The 24,352-nt window shown below is 45.6% G+C and overlaps 1 protein-coding gene across 6 annotated transcripts in view; it reads left to right on the top strand.

The window, feature by feature from the left end:
- The first annotated feature begins 1,108 nt into the window (after positions 1-1,108).
- Positions 1,109-24,352, top strand: part of LOC139572858 (ankyrin repeat and IBR domain-containing protein 1-like) — a 103,363-nt gene continuing 80,119 nt past the window's right edge. For 3 of the 6 annotated variants that reach the window (XR_011674504.1, XR_011674505.1, XM_071395670.1), the window contains exons 1-3: positions 1,110-1,457; positions 9,832-10,118; positions 19,654-19,954. Coding sequence is in view for 4 of the 6 variants with exons in the window: in XM_071395670.1 (XP_071251771.1) it covers positions 9,931-10,118; positions 19,654-19,954 (489 nt within the window). In the remaining 2 variants the exon portion in view is untranslated. Of the gene's footprint in view, positions 1,476-7,300; positions 7,429-9,831; positions 10,119-19,653; positions 19,955-24,352 lie in introns of those variants that run through there. The other 3 variants (XM_071395673.1, XM_071395672.1, XM_071395671.1) reach the window with 3 other exon arrangements.

Raw genomic sequence — 24,352 nt, 5'->3', positions numbered from 1 at the left:
GAATCATAGATGAGGTGTGGCATCGGGCACACATGGATATATAGCCTATAGGTGAACTTGATATTGTGCACTCAGCAGAGAATCATAGATGAGGGGTGGCATCGGGCACACATGGATATATAGCCTAATAAGCAACTATTTTTAAAACACAGAAATATTTACATTTAATCAATTACAAATTACATGACCCTCCACTGGGATACATAAAAATAATCAAAAATACTCCCTTTGACTGAAATTGAAAAAGCAAGACCCTCCCCCATTTTCCTCCATTCTGTATATTTCGACCCATCCCTAATTACCCACTGGACAATAACTAGTTCAATCAACATTGTATCTACATCATTTAAATAAATAAAAAATATATGTAATTATGTTGAATTAATGTGGAAAACTGATTCGATTTGCAAATAAAATAATCCATTTCATATTTTTTTCAGACAACTTTTTAAAACCTAAATCCAATGATATGGTGAATTTTTTTTGTTCATTTCATGTTGAATTCAAGTTAGTTGACAACTCAACTCAACATGTAAATCAAAATTAGACGTTGAACTGATGTCTGTGCCCTGTATCTAAGCACGTGGAGTAATGAGGATTCTGTAAATGAGTATTCTGTTTTCACATGCAAAAAGAATTGCTTTTGATAAAAAAACGCTTTATCTACCTTGCCAATAAAAACTCGTTTGAAAATTCAAACATATATTTTATGGAACAAAGATATTGTTGCCTATGTTTCTGGACGATGCATCATGTTGCCTTGACAACATGACAGAGTGGCGCAGATTACTGTTCTATTAGAGACGGGAGTTCCTCCCGCACAGTTTAACGCGTTCACGTCACGGGCCATATACCAGTGCCCCGCGGCTCAGCATAATCGAATCCACCCATTGATTTATTTATATATAGATAGATACATCATTGCTTGAGAAAGACAGGACCAAGAGAAGCATAGCCATTGAATTGATGGACTCTGCCGCCCTCGAGTGGGAGAAAGTTACAAGTGCTAGTTGTACAAGAGAAAACCACTCATTTGTTTTCCTATGTGGAACATTCACTTTCTGGAAGCGTGGAAGCGTTTACCGGTTAATTTAAAGTAAACAGACAGGAAATGAGCAATTGTTTACATAAAAATATTTTGAAAGATTCTCGACAAAAATGAATCATTATTTGACCTCAAACTTCCTAGAACGTAAACATCCTGCAATTTACAGCGCAGCTCTGATTCCTGATAACACTCAACTGGCAGTCTGGTGATTTGAGCGTCAGTGGCTAACAACAACAGAGGGAGGGCAGAGTGCACACAGCCAGCAACACAAGCAGACTAACAGCTAGAAGAACAACAAAAGCTTTTGACTACACAACGCAATATGGAATATCAGCATTGCCTGACAGAAGAATAGGGAATAGTCACTGGCAGCAGGACAACATTCTGGGGAACCGCAAGAGCCTCTTTTGTAAGTCTAGTTAGCTAGGTAATCAATGTTTTTTTTTATCTTGCTAGTTAACAAACACAGAAAAGCCAGAAGTGTAGTTCATTTTTAGTAATAAAAAAACCCATGACATTTGCTCTCTAGTCACTGTCAACTGCTGCGAGTTGTTAGCTAACGTTGGCTAGTTAGTTAGCTTTCTCCAGCTAGCTAACTTTAGCTAGTTGGCTAGCTAACGATAATTTAGCTAGCTAATCTGCCTAAACACACGATATGTGTTCGCTAACTAGTTTACAAACATGAACAATTAGTAAGTAATTAACTAGTAAGTACCATTGTACGTTTTAAAATGTTGGCTTTCGTTAAAACAACTAAAAGTTGGATGATGAAGCTGACTAGGTAGATACAACAATGCTAGTTAGAAAACATGCCAGCTACTTGATATCCCGTAATGGCCTAAAATTAATCTTTACCGTCAAGTCTGGCTCTGGGAATTGCTACTTTGTCTGTTGTTGTTGAATATCTTGGTTGCTACTGATTAGCAAGCAGTCAGGCGATGAACATGCAAACATGATCACCTTTGAAAAGGCAGTGCGAATGTGGACAGTGTTTTGGTTGACCGTTTTTAGATAATAAATAGCTAGCTTGCTATCATGTTTGCCAAGTTCGTTGTACGTTCTTATCAAAGATTGAACACTAGTATCAACAAGTTGTCAAGTGACCCAGTGTTTCCAAGAAACGTGTTATTTCTAACTTCTGCCTTGGTACCAAATGTGCATAGTGGGCAGTATCTTCAACCTTTTTTTTGGGAGGGGAGGACTAATTCGGGGTCTCAAATTACTGTTGAGAGTTATAATAATAGAAGACACAAGGTGCAATTTCGAAAATGTGTTAAGCCCATGTTAGCATTGAAATGTTTTATTGGTAGTCTAGCATCCAGCTAATTTATCTAAGATTGTAGTATGGTCGAATTACCGGATAGGGTGGGGCCATTGATCATCAGTTATTATATTAAAAACGGAAAAACATTTGCCTCCACCTTATGGAACAATTTGTCGAATTGCAGGAAATTAGCTAAAACTTTTTTGGGCTTGCAGGACCCATAAGCCACTGCAGCCCCCCATGAAGAGTTCTGTTATTTTTGCGTCCCCAACCCCCATCAAAGTTGCCCATCCCTGAACTAGATGATGAGAAATCTCTAGCTACCACTAGACTGACACAATGTCATGAAACCAGGCCAGATCCAGCATAGACCTCCAAACCATTTGACAGTTCTAATAGCTAGGGTACCTGCCACCCGCTATTCATGAATGTTCAAATCAGATTTATCACGTTACATAACTGGAAGTCACTCAAATGGACATCTCATGCAGCATCAGAAAAACTAGGGGACTTCTAAGAATTGTAACTTGTGTTAAGATACAAACAATGAGTACATCTCACCTGCCCAGACCTGCGTGCTCACACCTCCATTCATACTGCCTGCATCTCACCTGCCCAGACCTGCGTGCTCACACCTCCATTCATACTGCCTGCATCTCACCTGCACAGACCTGCGTGCTCACACCTCCATTCATACTGCCTGTATCTCACCTGCACAGACCTGCGTGCTCACACCTCCATTCATACTGCCTGCATCTCACCTGCCCAGACCTGCGTGCTCACACCTCCATTCATACTGCCTGCATTGTTGTTTGCCACTTGGCCTTAAAGTGTATTGAATTTGTTTTTCTCGGTTGCCCAGGCTATTTCAATAATTAGATGTGTTCTGTTGTTTCAATGATGATGATGGTGGATTGATTGACTTCCACATTGTTAGTAAAAGTTTTTCTTTTCAAGATGAGAAGAGAATCGTCTAGCCCATTGGGTATCTCACTAGATCTTTTCACATCCAATATTTTCCAGAAGTGATCTAATTGGTCAAATGAACAATTAGTGGAGAGAATTTTTTTTTCTCCAGAATTTGTCTGTGTGTAAACAAAGCAAAAGAAGTGACTGTTCAACGTTGGTTCGACCAATCGGGCTCTCTGCTTCCAGACGGACTGGGATGTGATCACGTGGACTGGGATGGGTTCCAGGTTACCTCTGAGAATAACAGTGACGTGTACACTGACTCAGTGACTTGAGTTCATCAGGAAGTGCATAGAGCAGTGGTCACCAACCGGTCGATTCAGATCGACTGGCCGATCTTCAAGGCATTCCTAGTCGATCACCAAACATTTCTGTAGAAATTTCTGTTTTTCAATTTGTCTTGCGCTGTTTGCAGTAGGTGGACTTGATTCAGAAGCCCTGGGTGCCTGGTAGACAGTGTTCCCGTTTGAACCATTTAATCACACAATAAAACCATCAAAAACAGCCCCAACAGGTCCCACAATAAAACCATCAAAAACAGCCCCAACAGGTCCCACAATGAAACCATCAAAAACAGCCCCAACAGCCCCACAATAAAACCATCAAAACAGCTCCAACAGCCCCACAATAAAACCATCAAAACAGCCCCAACGGGTCCCACAATAAAACCATCAAAACAGCCCCAACAGGTCCCACAATAAAACCATCAAAAACAGCCCCAACAGGTCCCACAATGAAACCATCAAAAACAGCCCCAACAGCCCCACAATAAAACCATCAAAACAGCTCCAACAGCCCCACAATAAAACCATCAAAACAGCCCCAACGGGTCCCACAATAAAACCATCAAAAACAGCCCCAACAGCCCCACAATAAAACCATCAAAACAGCCCCAACAGGTCCCACAATAAAACCATCAAAACAGCTCCAACAGGTCCCACAATAAAACCATCAAAACAGCCCCAACAGCCCCACAATAAAACCATCAAAACAGCCCCAACAGGTCCCACAATAAAACCATCAAAAACAGCCCCAACGGGTCCCACAATAAAACCATCAAAAACAGCCCCAACAGGTCCCACAATAAAACCATCAAAACAGGTCCCACAATAAAACCATCAAAAACAGCTCCAACAGGTCCCACAATAAAACCATCAAAACAGCTCCAACAGGTCCCACAATAAAACCATCAAAACAGCCCCAACAGGCCACACAATAAAACCATCAAAACAGGTCCCACAATAAAACCATCAAAAACAGCCCCAACAGGTCCCACAATAAAACCATCAAAACAGCCCCAACAGGTCCCACAATAAAACCATCAAAACAGCCCCAACAATTCCCACAATAAAACCATCAAAACATCCCCAACAGGTCCCACAATAAAACCATCAAAACAGCCCCAACAGGTCCCACAATAAAACCATCAAACACAGCCCCAACAGGTCCCACAATAAAACCATCAAAACAGCCCCAACGGGTCCCACAATAAAACCATCAAAACAGCCCCAACAGGTCCCACAATAAAACCATCAAAACATCCCCAACAGGTCCCACAATAAAACCATCAAAACTACCCCAACAGACCCCACAATAAAACCATCAAAACAGCCCCAACAGGTCCCACAATAAAACCATCAAAACAGCCCCAACAGGTCCCACAATAAAACCATCAAAACAGCCCCAACAGGTCCCACAATAAAACCATCAAAACAGCCCCAACAGACCCCACAATAAAACCATCAAAACAGCCCCAACAGGTCCCACAATAAAACCATCAAAAACAGCCCCAACAGGTCCCACAATAAAACCATCAAAAACAGCCCCAACAGGTCCCACAATAAAACCATCAAAACAGCCCCAACAGGTCCCACAATAAAACCATCAAAACAGCCCCAACAGGTCCCACAATAAAACCATCAAACACAGCCCCAACACGTCCCACAATAAAACCATCAAAACAGCCCCAACAGGTCCCACAATAAAACCATCAAAAACAGCCCCAACAGGTCCCACAATAAAACCATCAAAACAGCCCCAACAGGTCCCACAATAATACCATCAAAACAGCCCCAACAGCCCCACAATAAAACCATCAAAAACAATCACAAGACAATCACATTGAATATGTGGAGGCTGAGCCAAGTAAACAAACATTATGTAACGTGCCTAGGAAGAGTTACAAAATACAATAACTTGGTTTGTCACATGAATTCCCAAACGTTAGCTAGTAGCATGTTTTGTCATTTGTACTGCTGAGTTGAGTTGAGGTTTTGTAAGACAAAACAATATAGTCCTAGTCTACACTGTGTACATGTCTTTAATCTATTGCAATACACTACACTGGCTACTGTCTCCTCCAGCCTGTCTGGGTACTGTCTCCTCCAGCCTGTCTAGGTACTGTCTCCTCCAGCCTGTCTGGGTACTGTCTCCTCCAGCCTGTCTGGGTACTGTCTCCTCCAGGCTGTCTGGGTCCTGTCTCCTCCAGGCTGTCTGGGTCCTGTCTCCTACAGGCTGTCTGGGTACTGTCTCCTACAGGCTGTCTGGGTACTGTCTCCTACAGGCTGTCTGGGTCCTGTCTCCTACAGCCTGTCTGGGTACTGTCTCCTACAGCCTGTCTGGGTACTGTCTCCTCCAGCCTGTCTGGCTACTGTCTCCTCCAGCCTGTCTGGCTACTGTCTCCTCCAGCCTGTCTGGCTACTGTCTCCTCCAGCCTGTCTGGCTACTGTCTCCTCCAGCCTGTCTGGCTACTGTCTCCTCCAGCCTGTCTGGCTACTGTCTCCTCCAGCCTGTCTGGCTACTGTCTCCTCCAGCCTGTCTGGCTACTGTCTCCTCCAGCCTGTCTGGCTACTGTCTCCTCCAGCCTGTCTGGCTACTGTCTCCTCCAGCCTGTCTGGCTACTGTCTCCTCCAGCCTGTCTGGGTCCTGTCTCCTCCAGCCTGTCTGGGTCCTGTCTCCCTACACCCTGTCTGGGTCCTGTCTCCCTACACCCTGTCTGGGTCCTGTCTCCCTACAGCCTGTCTGGGTACTGTCTCCTACAGCCTGTCTGGGTACTGTCTCCTACAGCCTGTCTGAGTACTGTCTTCCTACAGCCTGTCTGGGTCCTGTCTTCCTACACTCTGTCTGGGTCCTGTCTTCCTACACTCTGTCTAGGTCCTGTCTCCTACAGCCTGTCTGGGTACTGTCTCCTACAGTCTGTCTGGGTCCTGTCTCCTGTCTCCTACACTCTGTCTGAGTACTGTCTTCCTACAGCCTGTCTGGGTACTGTCTCCTACAGCCTGTCTGAGTACTGTCTCCTACAGTCTGTCTGGGTCCTGTCTCCTGTCTCCTACACTCTGTCTGGGTCCTGTCTCCTCCAGCCTGTCTGGGTACTGTCTTCTACACTCTGTCTGGGTCCTGTCTCCTGTCTCCTACACTCTGTCTGGGTCCTGTTTCCTGTCTCCTACACTCTGTCTGGGTCCTGTCTTCTACAGCCTGTCTGGGTACTGTAGAGATGTCCCTATTGTGAGCAGAACAGGATGGTAGTAGGAGCATGTCCCTGCCCACTGCCCTGTGCCTGTGTGCCCACAACGACATAACAACATATGGCATCGGTGGAGTCCAAGTCCACAATGGGTCTTATGGTTAGTTCCAAATGGCACCCTATTCCCTATGTAGTGCACTACTTTTGACCAGGGCCCATTGGGCTCTGGTCTAAAGTAGTGCACTATAGGGAATAGGATTCAATTTGGTCCTGGGCCCTGGTCTCAGGGTGAGGACAGTTGGCTGAGGGAAGCAGGAAGCCCCTGGTGATACTAGAGGAAGTCTTGTCCCTCTCTCTCTCTCTCTCTCTATCTGTCTCTCTCTTTCTCTTTCTCTTTCTCTCTCTCTCTCTCTCTCTCTCTCTCTCTCTCTCTCTGTCTCTGTCTCTGTCTCTGTCTCTGTCTGTCTCTGTATCTCTCTCTTTCTCCCCCCCCCCCCCCCCATGAGATGATCTGGCACGGTGAGCCAGTCAGAAAATAGCATTAGCTCTAGCAGAACAACACGGTGTATGGGTGGAAAGGAGACTTGTGTGGAAGCAGCCTCTCCTCCTCCTCAGTCAGTGCTTTTGTGGTTTGGAATTGCAGTTAGTCAGTTAGGCTACTCTTCTCCCCCTGTTTTGTTGTTGGTAAGTTGGCTGGTTTTGTAGGATTCAATGATCTTGTGTTTGTTGTCAATAGAAAAGCTTGTTGTCTAGGATAAATCAGATTGACAGTTGAAATGTGACAGTCTTTAGCTAAAGCCATTTTTTTTCTTCTGGTTAACCTATGTTTGGTTTGAGACATCCTGTTGTTGTTGTTGAAATCTGGGTCGCGTTCAGTAGAGACCAATGTTGTGGAATGTAAAGACAGAAATATATAGCCTAAAACATACATACCTCTGAGTAAAGGAATCATTTAGGTTAAAGGAATGTTATTCCATGCATTGCACCCTCCTGAATGTTATTCCATGCATTGCACCCTCCTGAATGTTATTCCATGCATTGCACCCTCCTGAATGTTATTCCAAGCATTGCTCCCTCCTGCATGTTATTCCATGCATTGCACCCTCCTGAATGTTATTCCATGCATTGCACCCTCCTGAATGTTATTCCATGCATCCCCCTGAATGTTATTCCATGCATTTCACCCTCCTGAATGTTATTCCATGCATTTCACCCTCCTGCATGTTATTCCATGCATTGCACCCTCCTGAATGTTATTCCAAGCATTGCTCCCTCCTGCATGTTATTCCATGCATTGCACCCTCCTGAATGTTATTCCATGCATTGCTCCCTCCTGAATGTTATTCCATGCATTGCACCCTCCTGAATATTATTCCATGCATTGCACCCTCCTGAATGTTATTCCATGCATTGCACCCTCCTGAATGTTATTCCATGCATTGCACCCTCCTGAATGTTATTCAATGCATTGCACCCTCCTGAATGTTATTCCATGCATTGCACCCTCCTGAATGTTATTCCATGCATTGCACCCTCCTGAATGTTATTCCATGCATTGCACCCTCCTGAATGTTATTCCATGCATTGCACCCTCCTGAATGTTATTCCATGCATTGCACCCTCCTGAATGTTATTCCATGCATCCCCCTGAATGTTATTCCATGCATTTCACCCTCCTGAATGTTATTCCATGCATTTCACCCTCCTGAATGTTATTCCATGCATTTCACCCTCCTGCATGTTATTCCATGCATTGCACCCTCCTGAATGTTATTCCAAGCATTGCTCCCTCCTGCATGTTATTCCATGCATTGCACCCTCCTGAATGTTATTCCATGCATTGCTCCCTCCTGAATGTTATTCCATGCATTGCACCCTCCTGAATGTTATTCCATGCATTGCACCCTTCTGAATGTTATTCCATGCATTGCACCCTCCTGAATGTTATTCCATGCATTTCACCCTCCTGAATGTTATTCAATGCATTGCACCCTCCTGAATGTTATTCCATGCATTGCACCCTCCTGAATGTTATTCCATGCATTGCACCCTCCTGAATGTTATTCAATGCATTGCACCCTCCTGAATGTTATTCCATGCATTGCACCCTCCTGAATGTTATTCCATGCATTGCACCCTCCTGAATGTTATTCCATGCATTGCACCCTCCTGAATGTTATTCCATGCATTGCACCCTCCTGAATGTTATTCCATGCATTGCACCCTCCTGAATGTTATTCCATGCATTGCACCCTCCTGAATGTTATTCAATGCATTGCACCCTCCTGAATGTTATTCCATGCATTGCACCCTCCTGAATGTTATTCAATGCATTGCACCCTCCTGAATGTTATTCCATGCATTGCACCCTCCTGAATGTTATTCCATGCATTGCACCCTCCTGAATGTTATTCCATGCATTGCACCCTCCTGAATGTTATTCCATGCATTGCACCCTCCTGAATGTTATTCCATGCATTGCACCCTCCTGAATGTTATTCAATGCATTGCACCCTCCTGAATGTTATTCCATGCATTGCACCCTCCTGAATGTTATTCCATGCATTGCACCCTCCTGAATGTTATTCAATGCATTGCACCCTCCTGAATCCTCTCTGTCGGCCCTTAGGCCCAGTTCCATTTCTTTGGCTGTAATTTCCTCTATCTTCTCTGTCTGCTCTTAGGCCCAGTTCCATTTCATTTGGCTGTAATTTCCTCTCTATCCTCTCTGTCGGCCCTTAGGCCCAGTTCCATTTCTTTTGGCTGTAATTTCCTCTCTATCCTCTCTGTCTGCTCTTAGGCCCAGTTCCATTTCTTTGGCTGTAATTTCCTCTCTATCCTCTCTGTCTGCTCTTAGGCCCAGTTCCATTTCTTTGGCTGTAATTTCCTCTCTATCCTCTCTGTCTGCTCTTAGGCCCAGTTCCATTTCTTTGGCTGTAATTTCCTCTCTATCTTCTCTGTCTGCTCTTAGGCCCAGTTCCATTTCTTTTGGCTGTAATTTCCTCTCTATCCTCTCTGTCTGCTCTTAGGCCCAGTTCCATGTCATTTAGCTGTAATTTCCTCTCTATCCTCTCTGTCTTCCCTCAGGAGCTTCGGTATGCTGTTCTTCTGCCGTCGGTCAGGTTGAATATCACCCAAACACCTTCAGGTTGAAGCTTCTCCTCCTGGTAGAATCTGAGGGGCGAGATGGGGAACACGGCCACGAAGTTCCGCAAGGCTCTGATCAACGGTGACGAGGGTCTGGCCTATCAGCTGTACGAGGGGAGCCCCCAGTTTAAAGAGAGCCTGGACCCCAACACTTCATATGGCGAACCCTACCAGCATAACACTCCTCTGCACTACGCCGCCAGGCACGCCATGACACGACTCATCAGGTGAGGACATGACGGATACCTGTCTCCCTTTTTAAAAATATATACAGTGTTACCTGACCCTCTGGCCCATCTACCTGTATGAAGTCATCGGACATTTATGAGTCATGAAATGTGTTTAATAACCTGAAATATGAAAACGGGGGAAAGAACCTGGGGGAAAATGTTTTATTTATCAAAGAAGCTAAAACTGTACTTCCCTCTGTGTGACGGGGTTATAGCGAGGTTTCCTAACGTGATTTTATTTGGCCGCCCAAGTTTTCTGAGCAAAAACTAAATATATACACTACTGGTCAAAAGTTTTAGAACACCTACTCAAGGTTTTGCTTTATTTGTACTATTTTCTACCGTGTAGAATAATAGTGAAGACATCAAAACGACGAAATAACATATGGAATCATGTAGAAAACTTTTTTTTTTTTTTACATATCAAAATCTATTTTATATTTGAGATTCTTCAAATAGCCACCCTTTGCCTTGATGACAGCATTGTCTGCTCCTGCAGTTTTGTTGTGTAACCTTACGTTTCGTCCTGAATGTCTTTTGTCTGGACCCAGCAACAAACAGCTTGTTTTGGTTTCACCGCTAATTCAATGTATTTATCTGGCCGTTTGTTTAACCTTTTTATTTATCCAGCAACAGCCAGTCAGCTGAGATAGTAGCATTTAGGTTACCGTGACGACTTGGAAATGACATTCAGTTGATTGTTATTATCCCCAAAGGACAAAATGGTGGCAGCGAGTTGCACGCAAACAAAGCACAGACAGACGAAAACATGCTTTAAAAAAAAAGTGATTAAATTAAGCGGTTCGTTTTTAAAAGATGACTTGTCAAGTATTAGAAATGGAGATTGTTTTTCCCTTTTTGTTTTCAATGGCTTTTCAAATGGGAGTTATTCACCACTACGTTTATGCTGTAGGATGCACCTTTTTAGTTGTATGAAGCACCTTTTTAGCGGTATGAAACACCTTTTTAGTTGTACAAAGCACCTTTTTAGCTGTATGAAACACCTTTTTAGCTGTATGAAACACCTTTTTAGCTGTATAAAGCACCTTTTTAGCACCTTTTTAGCTGTAAAAAGCACCTTTTCAGCTGTATGAAGCACCTTTTTAGCACCTTTTTAGCTGTAAAAAGCACCTTTTTAGTTGTATGAAGCACCTTTTTAGTTGTATAAAGCACCTTTTTAGTTGTATAAAGCACCTTTTTAGCATGAAGCACCTTTTTAGTTGTATAAAGCACCTTTTTAGCTGTATAAAGCACCTTTTTAGCACCTTTTTAGCTGTAAAAAGCACCCTTTTAGCACCTTTTTAGTTGTATAAAGCACCTTTTTAGTTGTATAAAGCACCTTTTTAGCTGTATAAAGCACCTTTTTTTAGCTGTATAAAGCACCTTTTTAGCTGTATAAAGCACCTTTTTAGCACGTTTTTAGCTGTATGAAGCACCTTTTTAGTTGTATAAAGCACCTTTTTAGTTGTATGAAGCACCTTTTTAGTTGTATGAAGCACCTTTTTAGCGGTATGAAACACCTTTTTAGCTGTATAAAGCACCTTTTTAGCACCTTTTCAGCTGTATAAAACACCTTTTTAGCGGTATGAAACACCTTTTTAGCTGTATAAAGCACCTTTTTAGCTGTTTAAAGCACCTTTTTAGCACCTTTTTAGCTGTATAAAACACCTTTTTAGCTGTATGAAGCACCTTTTTAGTTGTATAAAGCACCTTTTTAGCACCTTTTCAGCTGTATAAAACACCTTTTTAGCTGTATGAAGCACCTTTTTAGTTGTATGAAGCACCTTTTTAGCGGTATGAAACACCTTTTTAGCTGTATAAAACACCTTTTTAGCTGTATGAAGCACCTTTTTAGTTGTATGAAGCACCTTTTTAGCGGTATGAAGCACCTTTTTAGTTGTATGAAGCACCTTTTTAGCGGTATGAAACACCTTTTTAGCTGTATAAAGCACCTTTTTAGTTGTATAAAGCACCTTTTTAGCACCTTTTCAGCTGTATAAAACACCTTTTTAGCTGTATGAAGCACCTTTTTAGTTGTATGAAGCACCTTTTTAGCGGTATGAAACACCTTTTTAGCTGTATAAAGCACCTTTTTAGCTGTTTAAAGCACCTTTTTAGTTGTATAAAGCACCTTTTTAGCTGTATAAAGCACCTTTAGCACCTTTTTAGCTGTATAAAGCACCTTTTTAGCACCTTTTCAGCTGTATAAAACACCTTTTTAGCTGTATGAAGCACCTTTTTAGTTGTATGAAGCACCTTTTTAGCGGTATGAAACACCTTTTTAGCTGTATAAAGCACCTTTTTAGCTGTATAAAGCACCTTTAGCACCTTTTTAGCTGTATAAAGCACCTTTTTAGCACCTTTTCAGCTGTATAAAACACCTTTTTAGCTGTATGAAGCACCTTTTTAGCGGTATGAAACACCTTTTTAGCTGTATAAAGCACCTTTTTAGCTGTATAAAGCACCTTTAGCACCTTTTTAGCTGTATAAAGCACCTTTTTAGCTGTAAAAAGCACCTTTTTAGCGGTATGAAACACCTTTTTGTTAGCTGTATGAAGCCTATGTGGTAGCAGCTATTCCCTGCTCTCTGTGTCCAGGATGGAGGGGAGAGAGTGTTGTGTGTCTCTCTGTCCCATCTGCGCCTGCTAGGAACCATCTGTTAGACACGTCACCGGAATGTTCCACCCTGAGACTGAGCTACAAGCCTCCTGCACTCTCTACCGCTGTAGTTCTATAGCAGGACACCAACACCTATAAATCCAGGGTCGTGTTCATTAGGCACCAAACAGGCACCAAACAGGTACCAAACAGGCACCAAACAGAAGAAATCCTACTGAAACAGGGAGTGACAACCTGGACTGTAGGGCTCCTCTACTAGCTCCTCCAGTCTCTAACACTAGGGGCCCCTGTTACAATACGTTAGACATCCTACTGAAACAGGAAGTGACAACCTGGACTGTAGGGCTCCTCTACTAGTTCCTCCAGTCTCTAACACTAGGGGCCCCTGTTACAATACGTTAGACATCCTACTGAAACAGGAAGTGGACTGCAACCTGGACTGTAGGGCTCCACTACTAGTTCCTTCAGTCTCTAACACTATGGGCCTCTGTTACAATACGTTAGACATCCTACTGAAACAGGAAGTGGACTGCAACCTGGACTGTAGTGCTCCTCTACTAGCTCCTCCAGCCTCTAACACTAGGGGCCCCTGTTACAATACGTTAGACATCCTACTGAAACAGGGAGTGACAACCTGGACTGTAGGGCTCCTCTACTAGTTCCTCCAGTCTCTAACACTAGGGGCCCCTGTTACAATACGTTAGACATCCTACTGAAACAGGAAGTGGACTGCAACCTAGACTGTAGGGCTCCACTACTAGTTCCTCCAGTCTCTAACACTAGGGGCCCTGTTACAATACGTTAGACATCCATCCTTCCTTCCTTGTTGCATTGAGCTAAGCACAGATCTGTAAATGATTTGGACAGGTGGAAGCCAAGGTTACCGTTATATTACTTCTACCGACCCAGCCAGTTCAGATAGGTGATCACTTCAAAGGAGCGGTCGGCATGGTAGCCTAGTGGTTAGAGCGGTCGGCATGGTAGCCTAGTGGTTAGAGCGGTCGGCATGGTAGCCTAGTGGTTAGAGCGGTCGGCATGGTAGCCTAGTGGTTAGAGCGGTCGGCATGGTAGCCTAGTGGTTAGAGCGGTCAGCATGGTAGCCTAGTGGTTAGAGCGTTGGGCAGGTAGCCTAGTGGTTAGAGCGTTGGGCAGGTAGCCTAGTGGTTAGAGCGGTGGGCATAGTAGCCTAGTGGTTAGAGCGGTGGGCATAGTAGCCTAGTGGTTAGAGCGTTGGGCAGGTAGCCTAGTGGTTAGAGCGTTGGGCAGGTAGCCTAGTGGTTAGAGCGTTGGGCATGGTAGCCTAGTGGTTAGAGCGGTCGGCATGGTAGCCTAGTGGTTAGAGCGGTGGGCATAGTAGCCTAGTGGTTAGAGCGTTGGGCAGGTAGCCTAGTGGTTAGAGCGTTGGGCAGGTAGCCTAGTGGTTAGAGCGGTCGGCATGGTAGCCCAGTGGTTAGAGCGGTCGGCATGGTAGCCTAGTGGTTAGAGAGTTGGGCAGGTAGCCTAGTGGTTAGAGAGTTGGGCAGGTAGCCTAGTGGTTAGAGCGTTGGGAATGGTAGCCTAGTGGTTAGAGAGTTGGGCAGGTAGCCTAGTGGTTAGAGAGTTGGGCAGGTAGCCTAGTGGTTAGAGCGTTGGGCAGGTAGCCTAGTGGTTAGAGCGTTGGGCAGGTAGCCTAGTGGTTAGAGCGTTGGGCAGGTAGCCTAGTGGTTAGAGCGTTGGGCAGGTAGCCTAGTGGTTAGAGCGTTGGGCCAGTTTACCGAAAGGTTGCTAGATCGAATTCCCAGAGCTAACAAGGTATAAATCTGTCATTCTGCCCCTTGAACAAGGCAGTTAACCCACTGTTCCCCGGTAGGCCGGCAGTTGACCCACTGTTCCACGGTAGGCCGTCATTGTGAATAAGAATTTGTTCTTAACTGACTTGCCTAGTTAAATAATATTCCATTTAACACTAGGCATTTCTGAAGGATTCCAAAAGGATGTAGTTCTATATCAGGGTACCAGTTTCTATAAAGCTACTACTTAGCTACTACTTAGTGCTATACATTATATGAAGGTTTAATAGGGCGTGATAGTGTGTGTGTGTGTGTGTGTGTGTGTTATTTCTCTAGGACAACTTGCAGTGAACTACATTGACGCTGAGACTCTCATTTTGTCCAGCATTCTTCCTCATACTGTCATTTTACTCAGGAATGTGTCTCAAATGTCTTCCTGTCCTCTATGTAGTACACTTCTTTTGACCAGGTCCCCTACATACACAGACTTGGTGTTATTGGCTGGACTTGTCAGAGTAGCTGTGTGTACTCCTGTTTCAGCACTCTTTGAGTTCATCACACGCTCAGAGAGACGTTTAATTCTATGTTGTTATTGGTAATCGATTGTTGGCTGTCAATACTGGTGTCCGTGGTCCTCTGTAAGCTTGTGGTTGGTTATTACTGTGGACATGGGGGTTTTCTAGACCGTAGAGAGGATAAATGAGTCAAACGGTTAAAGTCAGATAAGAGTCTTTTTCATCATAACAACAGTGGAGTTGACAGTAGCCCCCTGGCCTTACCATTACTGTAGAGAACAACCGCCATCTTGTCTGGTTTAACTGTTCCCACAGGACTGCTACTCTGACCGACCGCCGTGAACCACCAGCAAATTGATATTTCACTCTGCCGAACCATGATGAGTACGAGCTGCGGGTTCTCTGTGTCCACAGCCTCTGGAAGGCTACTCTGAGTCAGTGGGAGAATCTCAATTTTGCTCACGTTCTCTCTCTCCTCACTTCCTTCTCAAAAACCCCGATTTGGAGGAGAAGGTCAGAAGGAAGGGACCTCTGGCTTTCACATCCAAATGGGTTTTGAGAATGCATTTGAGATTCTCCCATTGACTCAGAGTAGCCTTCCATCAGCTTACCAAAGGTTGAACCACTGTAACAAACTGTGTGTCCGGTAGCTCGGGTGCTGTCAATGAGTAGCTCTCAAGTAGATACTGAGAAATAATCACTAGGCCTTAATACTACATGATTAAATCTGTATATAAATAATAAAACATAATTTTAGCATTTGTTTTTGTTATCTATTTTCCTCCTACATCTATCGGTTAAATCACATTATTTAAATGTTTTCATTCAGTTACTAAAGTAACAGTCCTGACTGAGTCCCATATGCGCTTCGCGGTTACGATGTCGCCTGTATACGTCTACGGGCAATGAAAAAGCACAGGATATTTGTACCTCGATAAAATGGCTCTGCTTTGGTAAGTAATATATCGACCAAATAAGCCATTTCTACCATTGTCACTTTTTTATATATTTAATTACAGGAAAACGATTTGGTGGAATGTGCTTTATATTCAGAAATATGGTTTAAAATAAATACATAATTTAAAATGTTTAATTATATTATTATTTTTAAAGACAATTGCACCCCCACTTTCAGACAGTCAGGTGCTTGTGATGTAGAGCAGTCCCTGAAGGGACTCTTCTTATCAACTGGATGCAAGAATATCAGCTGTGTTCCCTTAGGAATTCAGCATTCTCTGTGTTCTCTTAGGAATTCAACATTCTCTGTGTTCCCTTAGGAATTCAACATTCTCTGTGTTCTCTTAGGAATTCAACATTCTCTGTGTTCTCTTAGGAATTCAACATTCTCTTCGTTCTCTTAGGAATTCAAAATGTTCTGCATTCTCTTAGGACTTCAACATTCTCTGTGTTCTCTTAGGACTTCAACATTCTCTGTGTTGTCTTAGGAATTCAACATTCTCTGTGTTCTCTTAGGAATTCAACATTCTCTGTGTTCTCTTAGGAATTCAACATTCTCTGTGTTCTCTTAGGAATTCAACATTCTCTGCGTTGTCTTAGGAATTCAACATTCTCTGTGTTCTCTTAGGAATTCAGCATTCTCTGTGTTCTCTTAGGAATTCAACATTCTCTGTGTTGTCTTAGGAATTCAGCATTCTCTGTGTTCTCTTAGGAATTCAACATTCTCTGTGTTGTCTTAGGAATTCAACATTCTCTGTGTTCTCTTAGGAATTCAACATTCTCTGTGTTCTCTTAGGAATCCAGCAGTCTCTGTGTTCTCTTAGGAATTCAGCATTCTCTGTGTTGTCTTAGGAATTCAACATTCTCTGTGTTCTCTTAGGAATTCAGCATTCTCTGTGTTCTCTTAGGAATTCAGCATTCTCTGTGTTCTCTTAGGAATTCAACATTCTCTGTGTTGTCTTAGGAATTCAACATTCTCTGTGTTCTCTTAGGAATTCAACATTCTCTGTGTTCTCTTAGGAATTCAGCATTCTCTGTGTTCTCTTAGGAATTCAGCATTCTCTGTGTTCTCTTAGGAATTCAACATTCTCTGTGTTCTCTTAGGAATTCAACATTCTCTGTGTTCTCTTAGGAATTCAACATTCTCTGTGTTCTCTTAGGAATTCAGCATTCTCTGTGTTCTCTTAGGAATTCAACATTCTCTGCGTTCTCTTAGGAATTCAACATTCTCTGCGTTCTCTTAGGAATTCAACATTCTCTGTGTTCTCTTAGGAATTCAACATTCTCTGTGTTCTCTTAGGAATTCAACATTCTCTGTATTCTCTTAGGAATTCAACATTCTCTGTGTTCTCTTAGGAATTCAACATTCTCTGTGTTCTCTTAGGAATTCAACATTCTCTGCGTTCTCTTAGGAATTCAGCATTCTCTGTGTTCTCTTAGGAATTCAACATTCTCTGTGTTCTCTTAGGAATTCAGCATTCTCTGTGTTCTCTTAGGAATTCAACATTCTCTGTGTTCTCTTAGGAATTCAGCATTCTCTGTGTTCTCTTAGGAATTCAGCATTCTCTGTGTTCTCTTAGGAATTCAACATTCTCTGTGTTGATCTCTCCGACCCCCCAGTGTCTCACCTCTGAGGAGCAGGGGTTACATCCTATTGGTCTGATATCTGAGGTTAACTTTACAGTAATACTATTGGTCAACAAGTCAGAATTTGAATCCAAACAACTCAGATGTTATAAAAGTGTCTTAGATTCATTGTTCTTTCTCTTATTTTCCTGACTTGCTTTGGTGAGAAACCTACACTCATTCTTCATCTCTCCCACGACCTCTGGGCCCTGGCATTCTTCATCTCTCCCACGACCTCTGGGCCCTGGCATTCTTCATCTCTCCCACGACCTCTGGGCCCTGGCATTCTTCATCTCTCCCACGACCTCTGGGCCCTGGCATTCTTCATCTCTCCCACGACCTCTGGGCCCTGGCATTCTTCATCTCTCCCACGACCTCTGGGCCCTGGCATTCTTCATCTCTCCCACGACCTCTGGGCCCTGGCATTCTTCATATCTCCCATGACCTCTGGGCCCTGGCATTCTTCATCTCTCCCACGACCTCTGGGCCCTGGCATTCTTCATCTCTCCCACGACCTCTGGGCCCTGGCATTCTTCATCTCTCCCACGACCTCTGGGCCCTGGCATTCTTCATCTCTCCCATGACCTCTGGGCCCTGGCATTCTTCATCTCTCCCACGACCTCTGGGCCCTGGCATTCTTCATCTCTCCCACGACCTCTGGGCCCTGGCATTCTTCATCTCTCCCATGACCTCTGGGCCCTGGCATTCTTCATCTCTCCCACGACCTCTGGGCCCTGGCATTCTTCATCTCTCCCATGACCTCTGGGCCCTGGCATTCTTCATCTCTCCCACGACCTCTGGGCCCTGGCATTCTTCATCTCTCCCACGACCTCTGGGCCCTGGCATTCTTCATCTCTCCCACGACCTCTGGGCCCTGGCATTCTTCATCTCTCCCACGACCTCTGGGCCCTGGCACTCTTCATCTCTCTCATGACCTCTGGGCCCTGGCATTCTTCATCTCTCCCACGACCTCTGGGCCCTGGCATTCTTCATCTCTCCCACGACCTCTGGGCCCTGGCACTCTTCATCTCTCTCATGACCTCTGGGCCCTGGCATTCTTCATCTCTCCCACGACCTCTGGGCCCTGGCATTCTTCATCTCTCCCACGACCTCTGGGCCCTGGCATTCTTCATCTCTCCCACGACCTCTGGGCCCTGGCATTCTTCATCTCAATCTGACCATGCTTAGAATAATGCCTTGTAATGCTTGTTAATGCTTTGTAAGTGAAGCTTTATGCCTTGTATGTGAATCCATTCATTTGACAAAGTAATTAAATACACTTGTATTTAGAATTCCGTTCAGACATTTCTTCACGGTCTTTTGCTGAAACTCAACAATTGTGTTATTGACTGTATGTTTTGTTTATTCCATGTGTAACTCTGTGTTGTTTGTTTGTGTCGCACTGCTTTGCTTTATTCTTGACCAGGTCTCAGTTGTAAATGAGAACTTGTTCTCAACGAGCCGACCGGGTTAAATAAAGGAGAAATAAATGTTTTAACTGTAGTCTCTTGCATGTTGCTATTTATCGTTATGGAGTCAGATAAACATTTTAATAGGCTAGTCTTATTTACGAGTCTCATGTGAGGGGTGTGTGTGTGTGTGTGTGTACTGTATATATATATATACTGTATATACACATCAAATATTACTTCACTATAGTAAAATAGTCTGAGGTACTCACTCTGTACTTGTACTTAAAGGGATAGTTCGGGACTTCCCCAGAGTGTGAGAAACTTGTGGATATCTTTTTTATGTCTCTGCATCCAGTTTTGTGAGCCAATGCTAACTAGTGTTAGCGCAATGGCTGGAAGTCTACAGGAACAGCTAGCATGTTAGCCGTTCCCATAGACTTCAAGTCATTGCGCAAACGCTAGTTGGCAACTTCCTGAACGCAGAGACATAAAAATGGTATCCACAAGTTCATCTGAATCTGGGGAAGTAGAAATAGGACCTCATTGCCAAAATCCTGAACAATCCCTTTAAGGGTGACAGTGACATTTTCAAAAGTAAACCATGTCCCTTTTTCCTTCCCCCTCTCCCCACCAGGTCCTTTCTCTTCAGCAAGGACGGCAACCCCAACAAGCGTAACGTTCACAATGAGACGTCCCTCCATCTCCTCTGTATGGGCCCCCAGATCCTAATGGGGGAGGGTGCTCTGCAGCCGCGGCTGGCCCGGCCCGAGCTGGACGAGATGAAGAGGGCAGAGTGTCTCCAGATCATCCTGAAATGGACCGGAGCCAAGCTGGACCCGGGAGAGTATGAGAACGCCAACGTCAACGCTACTGACAACAAGAAGAATACATCACTGCACTACGCAGCCGCCTCAGGGAGGAAGAAGTGTGTTGAGGTGCGAACCCCGACCCCGTAGCCCTACCCCATAGACACTTCTCCCCGTAGCCCTACCCCATAGACACTTCTCCCCGTAGCCCTACCCCATAGACACTTCTCCCCGTAGCCCTACCCCATAGACACTTCTCCCCGTAGCCCTACCCCATAGACACTTCTCCCCGTAGCTCTACCCCATAGACACTTCTCCCCGTAGCTCTACCCCATAGACACTTCTCCCCGTAGCCCTACCCCATAGACACTTCTCCCCGTAGCCCTACCCCATAGACACTTCTCCCCGTAGCCCTACCCCATAGACACTTCTCCCCGTAGCCCTACCCCATAGAGCCTTCTCCCCGTAGCCCTACCCCATAGACACTTCTCCCCGTAGCCCTACCCCATAGACACTTCTCCCCGTAGCCCTACCCCATAGACACTTCTCCCCGTAGCCCTACCCCATAGACACTTCTCCCCGTAGACACTTCTCCCCGTAGCCCTACCCCATAGACACTTGATCCCTAAATCCCGTTTCCCCTAGGCCAGGGCTCTCCAATCCTGTTCCTGGAGAGCTACCCTCACTCCAACCTGATAAACTAATTATTAGAATCAGGTGTGCTAGATTAGGCTTGGAGGGAACCTATAGGACGGTAGCTCTCCAGGAACAGGGTTGGAGTGAACCTATAGGACGGTAGCTCTGCAGGAACAGGGTTGGAGTGAACCTATAGGACGGTAGCTCTGCAGGAACAGGGTTGGAGTGAACCTATAGGACGGTAGCTCTGCAGGAACAGGGTTGGAGTGAACCTATAGGATGGTAGCTCTACAGGAACAGGGTTGGGGTGAACCTATAGGACGGTAGCTCTCCAGGAACAGGGTTGGAGTGAACCTATAGGATGGTAGCTCTCCAGGAACAGGGTTGGAGTGAACCTATAGGACGGTAGCTCTCCAGGAACAGGGTTGGAGGGAACCTATAGGATGGTAGCTCTCCAGGAACAGGCTTGGAGGGAACCTATAGGACGGTAGCTCTCCAGAAACAGGGTTGGAGTGAACCTATAGGACGGTAGCTCTACAGGAACAGGGTTGGAGTGAACCTATAGGACGGTAGCTCTCCAGGAACAGGGTTGGAGTGAACCTATAGGACGGTAGCTCTCCAGGAACAGGGTTGGAGGGAACCTATAGGATGGTAGCTCTCCAGGAACAGGCTTGGAGGGAACCTATAGGACGGTAGCTCTCCAGAAACAGGGTTGGAGTGAACCTATAGGACGGTAGCTCTACAGGAACAGGGTTGGGGTGAACCTATAGGACGGTAGCTCTCCAGGAACAGGGTTGGGGTGAACCAATAGGATGGTAGCTCTCCAGGAACAGGCTTGGAGGGAACCTATAGGACGGTAGCTCTCCAGAAACAGGGTTGGAGTGAACCTATAGGACGGTAGCTCTACAGGAACAGGGTTGGGGTGAACCTATAGGACGGTAGCTCTACAGGAACAGGGTTGGGGTGAACCTATAGGACGGTAGCTCTACAGGAACAGGGTTGGGGTGAACCTATAGGACGGTAGCTCTCCAGGAACAGGGTTGGGGTGAACCTATAGGACGGTAGCTCTACAGGAACAGGGTTGGAGTGAACCTATAGGACGGTAGCTCTACAGGAACAGGGTTTGAGGGAACCTATAGGACGGTAGCTCTCCAGGAACAGGGTTGGGGTGAACCTATAGGACGGTAGCTCTACAGGAACAGGGTTGGGGTGAACCAATAGGATGGTAGCTCTACAGGAACAGGGTTGGGGTGAACCTATAGGACGGTAGCTCTCCAGGAACAGGGTTGGGGTGAACCTATAGGACGGTAGCTCTACAGGAACAGGGTTGGAGTGAACCTATAGGACGGTAGCTCTCCAGGAACAGGGTTGGGGTGAACCTATAGGACGGTAGCTCTCCAGGAACAGGGTTGGGGTGAACCTATAGGACGGTAGCTCTACAGGAACAGGGTTGGGGTGAACCTATAGGACGGTAGCTCTACAGGAACAGGGTTTGAGGGAACCTATAGGACGGTAGCTCTCCAGGAACAGGGTTGGGGTGAACCTATAGGACGGTAGCTCTACAGGAACAGGGTTGGGGTGAACCTATAGGACGGTAGCTCTACAGGAACAGGGTTGGGGTGAACCTATAGGACGGTAGCTCTACAGGAACAGGGTTGGAGTGAACCTATAGGACGGTAGCTCTACAGGAACAGGGTTGGGGTGAACCTATAGGACGGTAGCTCTACAGGAACAGGGTTGGGGTGAACCTATAGGACGGTAGCTCTACAGGAACAGGGTTGGGGTGAACCTATAGGACGGTAGCTCTACAGGAACAGCCCTGTCCTGGGCACCTCTATAGATCTGATCAGATTTCACAACAAGGGAAATCTGTCTTGTTGATTTTCCTCTAACATCTCATATACAGGTAACTGCCAAAATAAAGGAAACACTAAATGAGGGACACAAAGTATATTGAAAGCAGGTGCTTCCACACAGGTGTAGTTCCTGTGTTAATTAAGCCATTAAAACATCCCATCATGCTTAGGGTCAGGTATAAAAATGCTGGGCAGGCCGTTGTTTTGTCTCCCTTGGCTATGTCCCCATAGAATGACAATGTCCCCCAATCCAGAGGACACGAGTGATCACTGAATGGTTTGATGAGCATGAATACGATGTAAACCATATGCCACGGTGGCCGTCGGACACCAGATCTCAAACCCGATATAAACTATATGCCACGGTGGCCCTCTGTCACCAGATCTCAAACCCGATGTAAACCATATGTCACGGTGGCCGTCGGACACCAGATCTCAAACCCAATGTAAACCATATGTCACGGTGGCCGTCGGACACCAGATCTCAAACCCGATGTAAACCATATGTCACGGTGGCCGTCGGACACCAGATCTCAAACCCAATGTAAACCATATGCCACGGTGGCCGTCGGACACCAGATCTCAAACCCGATATAAACCATATGCCACGGTGGCCCTCTGTCACCAGATCTCAAACCCGATGTAAACCATATGCCACGGTGGCCGTCGGACACCAGATCTCAAACCCGATATAAACCATATGCCACGGTGGCCGTCGGACACCAGATCTCAAACCCAATGTAAACCATATGCCACGGTGGCCGTCGGACACCAGATCTCAAACCCGATGTAAACCATATGCCACGGTGGCCGTCGGACACCAGATCTCAAACCCGATGTAAACCATATGCCACGGTGGCCGCCTGTCACCAGATCTCAAACCCGATGTAAACCATATGCCACGGTGGCCGCCTGTCACCAGATCTCAAACCCGATGTAAACCATATGCCACGGTGGCCGTCGGACACCAGATCTCAAACCCGATGTAAACCATATGCCACGGTGGCCGCCTGTCACCAGATCTCAAACCCGATGTAAACCATATGCCACGGTGGCCGTCGGACACCAGATCTCAACCCCGATGTAAACCATATGCCACGGTGGCCGTCGGACACCAGATCTCAACCCCGATGTAAACTATATGCCACGGTGGCCGTCGGACACCAGATCTCAAACCCGATATAAACCATATGCCACGGTGGCCCTCTGTCACCAGATCTCAAACCCGATGTAAACCATATGCCACGGTGGCCGTCGGACACCAGATCTCAAACCCAATGTAAACCATATGCCACGGTGGCCGTCGGACACCAGATCTCAAACCCGATGTAAACCATATGCCACGGTGGCCGCCTGTCACCAGATCTCAAACCCGATGTAAACCATATGCCACGGTGGCCGTCGGACACCAGATCTCAACCCCGATGTAAACCATATGCCACGGTGGCCGTCGGACACCAGATCTCAAACCCGATGTAAACCATATGCCACGGTGGCCCTCTGTCACCAGATCTCAACCCCGATGTAAACCATATGCCATGGTGGCCGTCGGACACCAGATCTCAACCCCGATGTAAACCATATGCCACGGTGGCCGTCGCACACCAGATCTCAACCCGATGTAAACTATATGCCACGGTGGCCGACGGACACCAGATCTCAAACCCGATGTAAACCATATGCCACGGTGGCCGTCGGACACCAGATCTCAACCCCGATGTAAACCATATGCCACGGTGGCCGTCGGTCACCAGATCTCAAACCCGATGTAAACCATATGCCACGGTGGCCGTCGGGTCACCAGATCTCAACCCCGATGTAAACCATATGCCACGGTGGCCCTCTGTCACCAGATCTCAAACCCGATGTAAACCATATGCCACGGTGGCCGTCGGACACCAGATCTCAAACCCGATATAAACCATATGCCACGGTGGCCCTCTGTCACCAGATCTCAAACCCAATGTAAACCATATGCCACGGTGGCCCTCTGTCACCAGATCTCAAACCCGATGTAAACTATATGCCACGGTGG

The sequence above is a fragment of the Salvelinus alpinus genome, chromosome 4 (genome assembly GCF_045679555.1).
Source record: "Salvelinus alpinus chromosome 4, SLU_Salpinus.1, whole genome shotgun sequence".
Taxonomy (NCBI): Eukaryota; Metazoa; Chordata; class Actinopteri; order Salmoniformes; family Salmonidae; genus Salvelinus; species Salvelinus alpinus.
The sequence above is the reverse complement of the archived record's forward strand: the minus strand, read 5'-3'. Positions and strand labels throughout refer to the sequence as shown.